The 16,042-nt window shown below is 39.5% G+C and overlaps 1 protein-coding gene across 2 annotated transcripts in view; it reads left to right on the forward strand.

Annotated features, from left to right (window-relative positions):
• LOC122645936 overlaps nt 1–13,638 on the forward strand; it is a 33,274-nt gene extending 19,636 nt beyond the window's left edge. For both annotated transcript variants that reach the window (XM_043839353.1, XM_043839355.1), the window contains 4 exons: nt 4,610–4,717; nt 4,822–5,100; nt 8,853–8,996; nt 13,012–13,638. In XM_043839353.1, coding sequence (XP_043695288.1) covers nt 4,610–4,717; nt 4,822–5,100; nt 8,853–8,996; nt 13,012–13,200 — 720 coding nt within the window. In that variant the 3' untranslated portion in view covers nt 13,201–13,638. The remainder of the gene's footprint in view (nt 1–4,609; nt 4,718–4,821; nt 5,101–8,852; nt 8,997–13,011) is intronic.
• The last annotated feature ends 2,404 nt before the right edge of the window (nt 13,639–16,042 follow it).

Below are 16,042 nucleotides of genomic sequence, written 5' to 3' on the forward strand. Positions count from 1 at the left end.
GACCCAGTAAAATATCAGAGGGGCTACGGGAATTAAGAACCCGAGAAGGTAACCTATTGATGAGATAGGCTGCAGTGAGAACCGCATCCCCCCAATACTGAGATGGGACATTCATCGCAAACATCAAAGCCTTGGCAATTTCCAACAAGTGGCGGTTTTTTCTTTCTGCCACACCATTCTGGGCAGGGGTATCAACACAACTAGTTTGGTGAATAATGCCATGATCAGCCAAATATTTTTGAAAATTGGGATTCAGTATACTCGGTTCCATTATCACTTTTCAATATTTTGAGAGTAGCCTGGAACTGAGTTTGTATCATTTTATGAAAATGCTGAAAACATGAGAAAACCTTATTTTTTGTGTGTAAAAGATACACCCAAGTGTTCCTAGAATGACAATGAAAGAGATAAACCAACGATGACCAGAAATAGATGGCTTACGACTAGGGCCCCAAACATCAGAATGCACCAAATTAAAACAAGAACTCCTTTTATTTGAAATAGGATAAATTGAACGTGTCTGTTTGGCTAGAACACAAGCCTCACAAAAAAAGTCATTCTTAGTATGTAGGGTGACCAAACTAGGAAATAAATGAGCTAAAATTCCTAAAGGGGGGTGACCTAACCGAGAGTGCCACTGGTAGAGTTCAGAAGAGACCAAGGAGTTCTGATGCAGTGGAGAAGGTAATGGTGGTGGAGAGAAGCGACTGTCATCAAGCAGGTATAGTCCACCGTGCACTTTACCCAATCCAATCGTCTTCCCAGACTCCAGATCCTGAAACACACAATGAGAAGGGAAAAAAGTGACTTTGCGGTTAAGATCACGAGTAATACTACTAATGGAAAGAAGGTTAGTAGTAAAATTAGGGATGTGCAAAACAGTAGACAAGGGAAGAGAGGAAGTGCAGTTGATGATTCCTTTTCCAGATATGGAAGAAAGGGAACCATCAACCACTTTGACCTTCTCTTTCCCAGAAGTGGGAGAATATCTGTGAAACAGATTAGAGGAACCGGTCATATGATCTGTAGCTCCAGAATCTATGATCCAAGGATGGGAAGCCACAGAAGCACAATGACCTCCAAATGGAATATCTGACTGGGCAAAGTGTGAACCTGAAGGAGCCGAAGAATTGGCAGTAGCTGATGTAGTAGAGGCAGTAGCAGCGGAAGACCTTAGCATACGTAGGAGTGCCTGTAGATCATCCTGGGATAGACCAGTGTCAATAGCAGGGGTTGCAGTAACAGTCTCAGACTGATGGGCCGTAATCTTTGTCTTTATCTTTGTCTTGGCAGCCCTTTTAGCTTTAAAATCAGCCGGTTTCCCATGAAGTTTCCAGCACTTCGCTTTGGTGTGATAGGGTTTGTGACAGTGCTTACAAACAACAGTCCCTGTAGAAGAATCATCAAGAGAAGCAGTGCCACTAGGTGCAAGAGTGGCAGGGACAGCAGCCTTGAGAGCTGATCTGTCAGTAGTAGGAGGGTGCAACATGGCAGCCCTACAGTTCTCCTCAGAGGACACCAAGGCATAAGATTGTTCAAGTGTGGGAAAAGGCGTATGGCCCAACACTTGAACACGAATCTGATCATACTCCACATTTAAGCCAGCCAAGAAATCATAGGCCCTGATCTTGTCCACATGCTTCTTATAAGAAGCAATGTCAGCAACTGTAGTAGGGTGAAAGTCAAAGAAGTGGTCCAACTGTTGCCACAGACTGCGTAGAGTAGCATAGTATTTTGAAACGGAAAGTTCTCCCTAAGTGGTGTGAAGGACCTTCTTCTGAAGTTCATATACTTGGGCATCATTGCCAAGCTGCCCGTAGGTTTCCTTGCAAGCAGCCCAAATCTGGGAGGCAGTGTCCAGAAGAAGAAGGTTATGCTGCAAATCTGGAGTCATAGAGCCTATTAGGTAGGACATGAAAACACCATTACTAGCAAGCCACCTTTCTTGAGCAGGGCCTTGGTCACTGGGCATCACACTAGTGCCATTTATATGGCTGGTGAGACCACGGCCAGCAATGGCAAAGGAGGCAGATCTGGACCATAGAAGGTAATTTGAGCCATCAAGTTTAATAGGGTTGGGTGGAAAACTGTGATAGTCTGTCTTGCTATGGCCATCATGATCCGAAGTAGCTGTAGAGGTGGAAGAATCACCCATAGTTGCAGCAGAGAAGCCCAATAATATCTTCAAGTGAAGAGCTGAAATATGGAGGAAAAAGCCCCTTGTAAGGAGATGATAGAAGTCTCCAAAAATCAGAACCAGCAGCCAATGAAAAAACCTAGATCGATATTGTCAGGGTTTTGAACAAAACCCTGAATTGCTGAAATCGATGAAGGATCCAAGAGACCAAAAAACTGCAGTGAATTGGCTGAAACTGAAGTCGAGGAGCCCTTAATAATTGAAGAAAACACCTGCAAAAAATCAGATTCAATAGGCAGCAGCAACCCCAAGATCGATAGGTTTCAGGGTTTTTTTAAAAAAAACCTGTGATGGTGGAATCGATCTCAAGGAGGTCTTCAAAAAACTGAACTGTTGAAGCCCAAAGTGCAGTCGAGTGGGTCCTTATAAGTGGAGAAACAGCCTTAAAAAATTCAGAAACAATAGAGGGCCCAAAATCCTAGATCGACAATTGTCAGGGTTTTGAAAAAATACCCTGTTTTTATAAAAATCGATCTTAGGAGGTCTTGAAACTATTATCAAATTTGAGATAAAGAACTTGAACCAATAAGAGGAAAATCCTGCTGCAGGTTGTGGTCTTCAAAGGGAGGAGTTGATTCCTTGTAAGAGAAGTAGAAGCAATCCCCAAAAAACTAAAGCTCCAATTTTCCCAGGCTGGAATGGCTGGTTCCTATCGAGCAGAATTATGTAGCATCCATGAGGTAATGGGGGCAGCAACTGGATCGAATGATCACCTCATCAGTGCTGCCCTATGTGAGAATAGAGAACAAGGGAGAAGAGAGAGAGGAGAGGAGAAAATCGAGAGAGAGAGAGAGAGAGAAGGAAAAAACTGAAATTTGAAGAGGGGTGGTCCCTAATTCGAAATCTGCTCTGATACCATGTAGAGAGATTTAAAATTAGGGAAAGGCTTGGATGATTTAATTATCATCCCAAGCACATCTATTTATAATCATAATGAAGTATGGAAAATAATTACATAAGCAATGTGGGACTAATCCACACATACAAGACATAATAAAAGACATAAATAAAAGAGGAAAAAAGTCCAGAATACCCCCACGGTATTCTGGCCCCATATAATCTAACAAGTAGCTAGTGCCAAACATGCGTAGGCCAAACCGACCAACTTATAGGAGGCCCTATGCAGACTGGATTCATACTACATATGCCTTGCCTAGGGGTTTCAAAGTGCCAGATTTTGCCAAGTTTTCAGGGGAAACCAACCAGTCCACGGCCGAACACATCGGACGGTTCACTGAGGCTTTTCTCCAATTCACTCTTAGTCATTTACTTCACCCTGAAATTCTGTTTGAATCTCTCAATTTTGTGGTCGATATAATAGTTCAGTTCATGCTTTCCAGTTTTCCTTTTGGCAGTAGGCTTTGCTTTTGTCTGATTTTTAAACAGGACAGAACCTTTGATTGAAATTGGAGCATAATCCGAACTGTTTTATCCTAACCGCCAATACTTTTCAGTTTCTGGTGCTTTCTCTATACATGTGATCCCGTTGATGTAACTTCCCACCAGAATTTCCCTGGTTTGGGATTAGTAATCATAAACTTTATGCTTAACACCCTCCCCCAAACCACCCCCCCCCACCACCACCCAAAAAAAAAGCTCAAACAATACTTGGATTGAGTAAAGAAATAAGGTTTCCGAAGTTTTTTAGGAGGTGGTTAGGAGGATTTGAGTTTTTCCTGTGATACGGGTGCTGCATCTGTTTTGGTGGAGTTCTCTTGATAAAAATTTGACTTCTTACTTTCTTGGTTCAAGATCTCAAAGAATAAAGGCTTTGAAGGGATATTCAGTGATTGCTGGGTTGGGTTTCGGTGATGTGTGATTGTTTTGATGGATTGGTTTTGATTTGAAGAATAATATATGTATTTTTATAACTGGTTGTTTTGTCATTGGTGAGGTAGGTGTACTCTTCTTCTCTTATTTTAGGTGCTGAAACTCTATTTTCTAAGTCAGTACTCCACTTCAAAACATGGGTAGTCGAATAACTTCGTAAGATTCCATTTGTACCTTTAAGTGATATCTACGTCCTTATAACAAAATTTAAATTTCTTCTCCCACTACCCATTTTTTCAATTAACAAGCCCTAATCCTCCACACAAACCATAATATAAGCTCTGGTAATCCTGCATCAGTGACCTTTGTGTCTATGGGTAATTGTGCATGGTCTGAATGTATTGCTATGTTGCTGTTTCTGTTGCAGGGTCGGGGTTGCATATGTGGTGTGTGTTGGATTGGGGTTTTATATATGGGTTCTGTGTTGCTGCTGCTCTGTGTGTGTGTAAACTAGAAAACTAGCATGTGGGGGCAGTGTTGTTGTTTCAGTCATCTCCATATTTACAACTTTGGAGATGCCCAATGTGATTGATTGTTTGCTGCATGGTGAAGTTGTTTCTGACTTGCATTTAACATGTCCAGGAGCATTTGCTGATCGTATGTGAACTTCTTAAGGCAAATTTATATGAATTTCACAAATTCAATAGGGAATCTGGAGGCGAGGTTTACTTTACAATGCCAAGGTTGCAGGTTTGTATGGTTCTAATTCTTGTTAAAAGTTGAAGTATTTTGTATGTAGTTTTTACCTTTGCTGTGCCGACACATGACTGACCTGTTTTGGAGTCTATTTGCAGTCAATTACTATTCAGTGTTTGGAGGCTCTTCAATTTTTGCATGGACTTGGACTTATTCATTGTGATTTGAAGCCTGAGAATATTTTGGTAAAGAGCTACAGTAGATGTGAGGTGAAGGTCATAGACCTTGGAAGTAGCTGCTTCGAAACAGATCACCTCTGCTCGTATGTGCAATCTAGGTCCTATCGTGCACCAGAGGTTATCTTGGGGCTTCCTTATGATAAGAAGATAGATATATGGTCACTGGGCTGCATCTTGGCAGAACTTTGTACTGGAAATGTAAGTTGTATAAAACCTCTTCATTGTTGCATCACCATCATTAGTTTTCCTTTTATTCTGTTTCTGATAAAGGAGACAACAATTATTACCAATAAGTGTTCAGAGAGCTGAAATCTTTTTCACCCTAAACAAGAAGAGATTGGTTTCCAGCATGTTTTCTGGATAACATGTCATTGTGTTAATGGTTAGATGGACATATTTTAAAGCTTTTGTTCAGGGCAGACTTGGTTCGATCAAGTTATAGATGCTTTCTCTAGTATTACGTATTCAAGAGAAATTGTTGATTGTTGCCATAGTTGTCACGGCCTCTAGGCGACCCAAGGCATTGGAGGAGGTCTAGATGCAAGGTGACACCAACAAGGCGACCAAGGCATCCATGGTGCCCGCCTAGGTGACCAAAAGCACCTTGACAACTATGATTGTTGTTGAAATCCTCTTAGCAGTAAACAGTGGTGAAATGAAGCATTTTTGTGGAGGATAGCTTTAGCTATCACCATAGTCGCCTAGGCGTACGCTCTTTCTTGGGTCCAAGGCATCAGCAAGCCTTGTTTACACTTCACAAGTTCACATTGCTTTATGTTTATTGTTTTGTTTTTTTGATAAATATGCTTATATTATATCCTATGCTTTTGTTTGCTATATGTTGGTTTTCTCATATTAGGTCATTACTAGCGTAATTATGTCACTTTTCATTGATATGGCTTCTATATTGCATACAAGCATAATTATGTAAAACTATCATTGCTGCACGCCTAGGCACCCCTCCAACACCTTGGGTTGCTTAGTCGCTGTGAGCCTGTGACAACTGTGGCCATCACTTCATTTATTGGGTAAATTGTGATATGGTCCACATGGATCAACTAAACCAGTGTAAGTTATGATTTAATTCCTATAAATCCACTAATCTGGGTTGTACAGAGTTCAAAATTTTTGACATGAAAGGTATTTGGGTGGATTTTGAGGATATTTGGGGTTGGAAGGGTTGGATTTGGAATAAGATTTGAGGTTGCTATTTGGCTCAGTGGTGATTGCACAAGGCTTTAAAGAGTGGAATAGAGGATGATAATACATGAAAACTTTTTATGAGATCAAATTCGAAGGGAAATGCTAGTGGATTGAATGCCGATATATATGAGGCTTATATTGGCACTGTTGGTTGATTTGTATGGAAGTATTAATAGTCAATAAAATCTTAGAACAATAACCTCGGTATCAATGACCAAAATGCATACTGACAGAAAATATGGACAGAAATATGCATTATGTAATTTATGTTAAAATATGGGAAGTCTGCTTTGTGCATGAGGATTTGCCCTGTATTGCATGGCATGGTTTGTATTTCCCATCAATTGCCACTTGTCCAAAGTGTCTGACGGTGCATTTCAGCCATTGAGTCTATCATTTTGAATATTGAGGTCATTTTACATAAAATCTTTGTGCTCAACACTTTCAAAACGTGAGCTTCAAAATAGAATTGGAGATTTTAAAATGAAGTTTCAATAACTTGTTTGTGATATGTAAATTATTCCAGGGTCTTGTTCTGTAACTTGAAAAAATAAAGCCAAGAATACAAGGTGCAAGAGACTTACTAGATTTAAAAAGCATAAATAGATGAGATAGGCGGGACCTGTCCCCAAACATAACATAATTGGAGTAGACACCAACATCAGATGAGGTTTTCAAGGGATCAGAGCCACGCAAATTGTATGAACTTCATCTAATGCATGAATATGCATCATGCAGAGAAACTTATTCGATGCCTGAATTGTTGGAATATCTAGTAGGGTATTCTGGTCATATAAATGTAAAATGTTTATATAGGGGGAATATCATGTCTTATTAGGGCATATTTGTAATTCTATTTCTTTCTCATAAGAGTTGGGTCTTGAGGCTGACAAACTTATGGGACTTTACTGTGACAACAAAGCAGCTATCAGCATAGCTCACAATCCAGTTCAGCATGACCACATTAAACATATTGAAGTGGACCGTCGCTTTATCAAGGAAAAACTTCAATCTGGATGTCTATGCACACCTTTTGTGGGAATAGGAGAACAATTGGCAGATGTCTTGGCAAAAGGAATTATTTCCCTATGCTTTCATGATTTGTTAGACAAGCTGGGCATGTGTGATATCAATGCTCCAGCTTGAGGGGAAGTATTGAAATGTCTAGTGAGGGTATTCTGATCGTATACATGTAAAATGTGTATGTAGGAGGAATATCATTTCTTATAAGGGCATTTGGTAATTCTATTTTTTTCTCATATAAGTTAATAGGATATGAGAAGTGGGAGTTGATGACTTCAACACACTCTCTCTTTTCTTTGTATTCTCTACTTTTTCTCTCTGGTTATCCTCTTCTCTCTACCTAATCTCTGCAGTGCATCTAACCACAACAATTTGAACTTAATTTGTCTCACACACAAAGAATGCTTTATTTAGACTATTTGATTTGGGACCAGAGCATTCTTACATTCCTTTTGCAACTGTAGTTAACAAATAGACCGAAAGACTATAACTCTTTAAAGAACCAACAAACCAAGTCTTGTGGAGAATCACGGTCTAAAACATCCTCACTGGACATCTTGTTCCATAGGATGCCTACGATGCTGAAGTTGGGAAATATCACAGTGGATGAGCAACCCAAACTAGGGTGGGATATCTTCAATGGTTATGGGTTCCTATTTATGTATCATTGTGATCTAGTGTTATTTATTTTTTTGGGGGGTGAGGAATTTGATCTTAATTCTTCGTTCCTTGAAGCAAATTTTCATTCACAAAGAGGGGTTGGGGGCAAAATGTTAAAAAAAAAAGGATCTACAACTAGAGGATGTAATGACTAGCTCACAAAGAACAGGGCTGGTTTAAAATAGCAGCTGATATTAAACTCTTGAAGCTACTATTGAGCCAAATGGGAAATCATATCTTTCAATCTATGGCAACCAATCCAAAATCTCTTCAAGATTAAAATTTAGATGTTAGGAAACTGGATAACAACCGAATGAGAACTCTTAGGGTTGTGCTGCAATTAGAAGGCTAGGTAGGATTTAAATTAGAGAAATGATACAAATATAAAAGGAACATTTATATTAATTTCATGAATGACTAGAAGTAAAGTGATTCTATGCTTTAGGCTCTTGCTTTAGTTTGTTAATTGTAAGTTTGCTTCTTAATTCTTATGACACCTTGCACACCAAGGAAATTGCTTCCTCACTCAGTAAGAGCAGTAAGGAAAATATTTTAATGTCGTAACTTGCTATTGTCAGATGCCATTCTCCAGTTTTAGGTTTTTCTTCTTTTTTACCTCCCTTTATGGGAAATAATTTTCCACTACTAATTAGAATTGTTTTATTTTCTTTTTCATTTATATATTATTAAGAATTGCTGATGATTTGTTTCATTATGAAGTTACTGAAATCAATATATGTCCAATGACTACCTTTTTTTTGTCTTTTGGATAGAAAATATCCAAGTACTACATTAATCGTTTTGAGGATTCTGAAGTTTGTGAATCTCTATAAAAATGTGTCATGTTGAGCTGACATGACAGAGATTTGACCATTAGGCTCTTAGTCTTATTATCCTCAAACTGGTGTTTAGTTGTTTTATTAGGGTCAAGCATTAGAGAACTTACTTTACATGCAATATCAAGATTGCAGTATTGTTTGTTTCTAAATAAGTCCAGATTCCCTTGTTTTCTATTGTCTCTTTTAGATTTCAATTGTCATTAAATATGATATTTCTTGCTGCAGGTTCTCTTTCAAAATGATTCACCTGCAACTCTGCTTGCACGTGTAATTGGAATCATTGGTCCCGTTGACCAAGACATGCTTGCAAAAGGACGAGATACATACAAATATTTCTCCAAAAACCACATGCTTTATGAGAGGAATCAGGTAGTTTATATTCTCTCCTTCCTTTTAATAGGAAACTGAAACTGTTAATTAATTTTATGTAATAGAAATGTACATTGGACAGATGAGAAGTACAAACAACAACAACAACAACAACAACCATAACCTTATCCCAACTAAATGGGGTCGGCTACATGGATCCGATAGGGGCTATGACAGTAAAAGAAATAAGAGAAGTAAAAGGAAGTAAAAGAAGTAGAAGGAAGAAGAATAGAAAATAGAAAAGGAAAAAGTCAAAGCAGCATCCTAGGAACATTCCCCTACAAGGGGTCGGCTACATGGGTCTTTGTCTTCCAAACAACTCTATCTGCGGTCATACTAGGATTGAGCCCTACCACATGCATATCCTTTCTTACCACTTCTCCAATAGTCATTTTAGGCCTGCCCCTACCTCTTTTAGCTCCGTCAAACTGAATCTGGTCACTCTTCCTTATCGGTGCATCCAAAGGTCTCCGTTGGCCATGACCATACCACCTCAAGCGGCTCTCACGAAGCTTGTCTTGGATTGGTGCAACTCCCAATTTGGTTCTAATACAATTATTCCTTACTCTATCTCTCCTGGTCTTGCTACACATCCTCCTCAACATTTTCATCTCCGCTACACTCATCTTATCTATATCACTCTTCTTAACCGCCCAACATTCTGCTCCGCCCATCTTATGGCAGATTAGAAGTACATCCATAAAAATAATTTGCAGTAATTGTAGTCGGGTTTATGTTATGCATAATCCTACTCTGACCTCAACTCCCATGAAAACACCTACCCAATTCAGTCATGGGTTTTAAAAATGGATTTTAATTTTCATTGCATCTTAAAGTATAAATCACACACACATTCTGTTCCCACCCCATCCCACACTCTTGTTGCATGGTACGGTGTAATGGGGAGGGCTATGATAAAGCTCCACAATATGACAACTAAACAATTGAAAGATGAACTCAAAGGAGAGAAAATGTTGTGGATAGTAGAAGGTTTCTGTCAAAAACAGTAAGGGTTTCTAATTCTGTCTCTAATTTCAGAACACACAGAAGAACATGCCAAAGTCATAGCTTAAAGAAGACTAGAAGCTTCTCATGAAATAATAGGGATCATAGGTATGACAGTCCTTATGGTTGTGTAGGACTTCCCAAAACCGTACACCAACCTGAACCTGTGAGAAGTTATCAGATCTAAACCCACCTCTGCCCAAACCTGTCGAAGTCTACACTATACCTATCCCTGTAAAGACCATAGGGGTGAGTCTGATTACTAATTTGACTTTCTCCATTGCTTTTCGTTCCTTTCCTCCTCTAAAGTAGTAAACTGTGTAACATTCTTATTCTGTTCTTTGCCATCCCACCATAAATAATTTTTTAAGCTTTAGGAATTAATCAGGTATGCAGATTCTGTTCTAGTATAGCTTCTGTTACACAATTATTGGGAAGTGGGAACTACTGGGTTTTATGTTGTCTGATGCATTTGCATGCTTGATCAGCTTCTAGAAATGATCTTTTAGCACCGTATGTGCTCGTAAAATAAGCTACTACTCCCAAAAATTGGTCTATATTGAATGGTATAAAATAAAGGAAAAATTACAGGATTACTCACTTTTGAGTTTCCCTTTACAGAACTACCCACTGTATATTTCATGATACAATCTGAAAATCCAGATTAAGGATCTCAGATGCAAGTAGGCCCAATAATCAAGTCTGTAATCAAATCTGAGATAAAGGAAGCAACTGCGTTGTCAAGGGAAGAAATAAGATTGATGGAAGAAGAGGGAAGAGAGGTGTGATTGATTTTCTTGGGAGAAAGAAGAAGAGAAGAAATCAGATTTGGGACACTAATCCAGTATGCATAGCTCAACAGCACCAAAACTCTTAAAAAAAACTCATATTCTTTACTCAAATCATCTCTAATTGATGGGGGAATTACATATATATGTATATATATATATAGACATTCTAAAATTCCTAATTTGACTCATAAAAGGACTCCTAATCACTCTAATACACTCAATATATTAAATAAACTCTAAACAGAATTCTATCTAGTTATTAAGTATCCTAATCAAACTCAAACACTCAATTTAACTACTAATCCCGTGTACTAACACTATCCCCACTTTATAGCCTTTAGGCCCATTGCATCAATAAACCCAAAAAGAAGAAGCGCCTAAGGTCTATAGAACGCAACCATGGGTCAAAATAAAGTTTTATTAGGCCCAATTGACCCAATTGGACAATCTTAATTGCATCATTTCACTTAACAAAATTATACAGCATTGAGTTTAGGTTTAGAAAACTACCCACTACAATGCCTCTCCCTCCCTTGCCTACATGGCTGTAACAGAACTGGCTTCTTCACCACCAACGAGACGGCCTTGGAGAAAGATCCAAGTCAGTTGCTGAGCTGCGCGAACTGGGTGGCCAAGGGACCTGAAATAGCTCGAAAGACAACGAGAAGAGGGCGTGAGAATGAAGCGAGATAGACAAGAGTGGGGGCGGTTTGAGCGGCATCAAAGTCAAGCTCTTGATCGTCGTTCATGGCCTTTAAGATCTTTAAGTGCGTGATTGCAGTGATGAATGTTTCACTATTTTTGGAACTCCTGAGGGCTTTAAGTAGACTAAAACCTTGAGAAACTCTAAGGACACAAACCTTTCTCTGTGAATAGAGTGAATTCAAACCCCTGAGAAATTCTTCCATTGAAACTTAGGGATGGGGTGACGAGCGTAATTAGACGGAGAGGAAGAGAAGTCTAGACAATCAGAGACAGGTTGGGGAAAGATATATTTTCATATGAAGATAAAGCTAGTGGCATTTACAGCAAATGAATTTTAGTGTCCATTTTCTCCGCTGGCTGCTCCAAGCATTGACTTGCTACAGTTTCTGGTTTTGCACAACCTTCACATGATGGGTGAAATCCTCGACAAGCTAGGCAATTGCAGATTTCTGCATTACCATTCGAGACCTGTTTAAGCCGCGTAAGAGTTGTTGTTGCATCCCTTACCCACACAAATGGCATTGGCAATGTCTAGCAAAGATTTTTTTGAAGAGCACCCGTGAGAGTTGACGCCGTTGTGTTGTAAGTAAGATGGAAGAGGGGAAGGAAGACGAGAGGAAGGGGAGGTGGGGGTGAAACTGTCAAAAAAGGTCTTAGTTGAGGGAGGAACACTGTTTTGGGTTTGGGTTTCCTGTAAACCCAAACCCAAAACAGTTTATTTTTGTTTACTGAAACAATGAGTGGGTTTTTTTGAAAGAGCAAACCTGATTTTGTGTAATCCTGTAATTTTCCCTAAGATAAATGCCAGACCTTTTGCATTTTTCTGAAGCATGTGAACCACTTTTTCGTGTTATATAGCACCTTAATTGTTAGATATGTTACAGATCCACAAATCACCACTTTTTCTTGCTTAGTGTACTGATACACATGGAACTCATGCTGTGGTTGGAATCCACAATCTAATATTTTCTAATAGAGATTGTTCAATTCCCAGTCTAATATATTAAAATGCACCCCTTTTATAGTTGTACAGAAGCACCCAACAGCCTTGAGACCCAAACTTGCACTACAAATATATTTATTTGTACTCGGTTGCACTGTTAAGATTATTATCTAATTGGGCCATTTCTTACTCTGTACCTCCTAGATTTACCGTGAAACTATTCGTCCTAGGTGTTCTACCCTTGGCTTCCATTGCTTTTGAATTATTACATAATTGAGGGGGGGGGGGGTCTGCGTAAATTTATTTTTTAAAACTGGAATGATTTGCATAAATTTATTTTTTAAAACTGGAACGAAGCCTCTGTGGCATCGCATTGCACTGGTGTAGCCTGCAGGATGTCTTTCACTTGGACCTGATTTAATCCTGCCTTCATCCTCTCCCCCAAGCTTCTCCCCCCCCCCCCCCCCTCCCCACTCAAAAAAAAAATGCTAGTTACATATAAATAAATTTGTTAGACGCCATTGGGCTTTTCTAATTAAAGTGTTTTTGTTTTTGCTCTGTTTTCTTTCAGGAGTCTAACAGATTGGAATACCTGATTTCCAAAAAAACGTCCCTACGGCACCGGTTGCCAATGGGGGACCAAGGTTTCATTGACTTCATTGCCCATCTCCTTGAAATAAACCCAAAGAAGCGTCCTACCGCATTTGAAGCTTTGAAGCACCCATGGCTCTCCTTTCCGTACGAACCCATCTCATCTTGACAGATCAAACCCTGATGGAGATGACATGTAACAAATGCCTCAAAGCCTGGATCTGGGTGCTTTGATGAGAGGAGTCCATTCAGTTCCTGGATGCAACCTGTCATCTAGTGGTGCAATCAGCAGTGTGATTTACTACAGGTGCGAGCTGCAACAATTTGGACTGCCCACATGTATGGGATGCATGGGATAATGTATTTGGTTGTCTTCAGGAAATCTCTCCCACAACCATCCCGCTGAAACAAAGTTATGAAGTTGCATGTTAACTTGCTGTAACTTGGAATGTAATTTTTTCTGCTCCAAGTATTCTAGGTTTTATTGCTTGCTTGCTATGGTGTGAAGGGATCTTCACTCTGTTGTATATGATGTGATTATTTTTTAAGGGTTTCTATCAATTGCTTATGAAATAGCTGTGCTGACTGGACATTGTTTGCTTCTGAGATATGGAAGTGGCAGCATCGGGTTGAAGCGTTTTGCCATACTAAATTGTTGGATGTATTATTATCATCATGTAGACATGTAAATCAGATCGATCATTGGACTCATTTCGCAATGAAGCCATGGTCTTTGTTTTTTTGTTGGGAACAACCCCAATGAAGTTTGGTAAGGTTTCTTTTATCTTTCATGTAAGTTCCTCTTTCTCTCTCTGTCTAAGCCAATTCATTAATACTTTATGTACATAATTAGATAGAGTTACAGTCACAGGACTCTGTAAAGTAGCTTCAATAACAAGCAGTGATGGCGAAAATGACGATCTGTGAAACACAGTTCCTAGCTGCAAATTTTGCCTGAGTTTGCAGAGAGAGAAATTTCTATTGTATATTTGGAAGCTATCATCTCAGCCTCTTTTGCAGTGTGAGGAAAAGGAATTGAAATTCCAGCAGTGAAGATATTAGTATCATCTCAGCTTCTTTTGCAGAGTAAAAAAGGAAATGAGTTTCCAGCAGTAAAGATATCTGGTTGATCTCACCATAGTAAATAAGCTGCAATAAAAACCAGGCATGAATGCATACAGGTATTAAAGGGATCAGAAACTATGGTTTGGATACCAATACAAGAAGGAATTGGTAGTTTTAGTGAAGAAATTCATCTCATGTCATCTACATGCTACTTTATATACCTGCATTTTCGCTTTCAGATTTTTAAAGATTAACCATATTATACACATGTACCCTTCCTTTGCTGAATCTATATTTACTAATTATGCCACTACTCACGATTACATTCTTAGGGACAAATGATGGGCCTTTGTTTTTGGATCTGATGGAGCGATTCTAGGGTCTTGGAGACCGATTCCGATCTGATCTAAATCGGAATAAGCACTGACTGATTTTGTCCCTGATTCAAGGTTTTAAAACTCTGGTAACAACCAAGCCTTCCGGTGACTCAACCTTCCTTGCCTAAGGGCGTCGATTGGTTCGGTTTTGGCTATTCTGTTTAGTTTAATAAACAAAATATAGAAACTAAAATTGAACCGAACTGAAAATAGAAACACATTTTCAAAACCAAAATTGAAACAAGTCGGTTTAATTTTTTTTGTTCGTTTTGTATTCAGTTTCTTAGTGGGTTTCAATTTGGTCTTATATTTGGTTTAGGTCCTAAAGTGTTTACGCCAATTATTTACATTTTCTCTAATAGAAAGACCCTCATTATCAGGATCATGATCTACCAAACTTTTTTCAAATATTAAAAATGAATAGAATTTATCATCCACATTTGACTGAGACATTAAAAATGAATATCGGTTCGGTTTAATGGTTTTAGGTACGAAACTGAATCGAACCAAAAAAAAATCCTAACTTTTGAAATCAAAACTGAACCGATTTACTTCAGTTCAATTTGATTCGGTTTTTAATCGTTTTCAGTTTTGATTCTAAATTGACACCCTAACCCTTGCTTGTACCACAACTCTCCCGGACCTGGCTTTCCTCCAGCCATGGCGGGTGCTGGGGATCCAACCCAGCCAAAACAGGGGGATTGGTCATTGCAGAGGGTGGGGCCCACCTGTCAAATGATCCAAACACCCCTGTTTTGGCTGGGCTTAGGGATGTAAACGGATCGGATTCGGATCGGATACGGATCGGATGTGATCGGAGCCGGATATTCCCTGGCCGAATACGGATACCTCTAAACGGATTCGGATGCGGATCGGATTCGGATTTTCGACCATCCGTTTACATATCTGCCTTGTGTAACCCGGACCTTCCTCCCCCTAGCGGATACAATTCTCTCTCAATCCATATCTCTTAGATCATGATTCTCTTTACATCATATTCTAGAACTTGTTTAATCTTCAAAAACCCTAAAAATCATTATTTACTTAATTTTTTATTATTAAGTATTCGGATTTTTTTTCGGACGGATTTTAATCGAAGTATTCGGATTATTTTCCGGATATCTCTAAACAAATACGGATGCCCCTAAACGAATACGGATGCGAATTCAGATTCGGATTTCGGTTATACATTTACATCCCTAGCTGGGCTGGATCCTCCGGCTCCAGCCAGGGCTGGAGGAGAGCCGAATTGCAGCGCGCCCCCTACCCGTGCAACTCTCTCCCCGCCCTCTCCGGCTTTCCCCTCCCTCACATTTTGGCTTACCCTCCCCCTCTTCTCTCTCTCTCTCTCTCTCTCTCTCTCTCTCTCTGCAAATGGAGTTGAAGTTGGACCTGCGTTTGCGCCTGCCTCTCCCCCTGTGCCTGCTTGTGAGCTCTCAGGTGACCCAAAGCTCTTCCTAATCTGAAGGGACTTGAAGATTCGATTCTCCTTTCCTGGGCTTCGATTGCGCTTCTTGTTGTGGTTGTGGTAGCAAAGGAGGTCGTCCCTCTTCATGATTGCTAAAATCT

This window comes from Telopea speciosissima, chromosome 11, assembly GCF_018873765.1.
Source record: "Telopea speciosissima isolate NSW1024214 ecotype Mountain lineage chromosome 11, Tspe_v1, whole genome shotgun sequence".
NCBI lineage: Eukaryota > Viridiplantae > Streptophyta > Magnoliopsida > Proteales > Proteaceae > Telopea > Telopea speciosissima.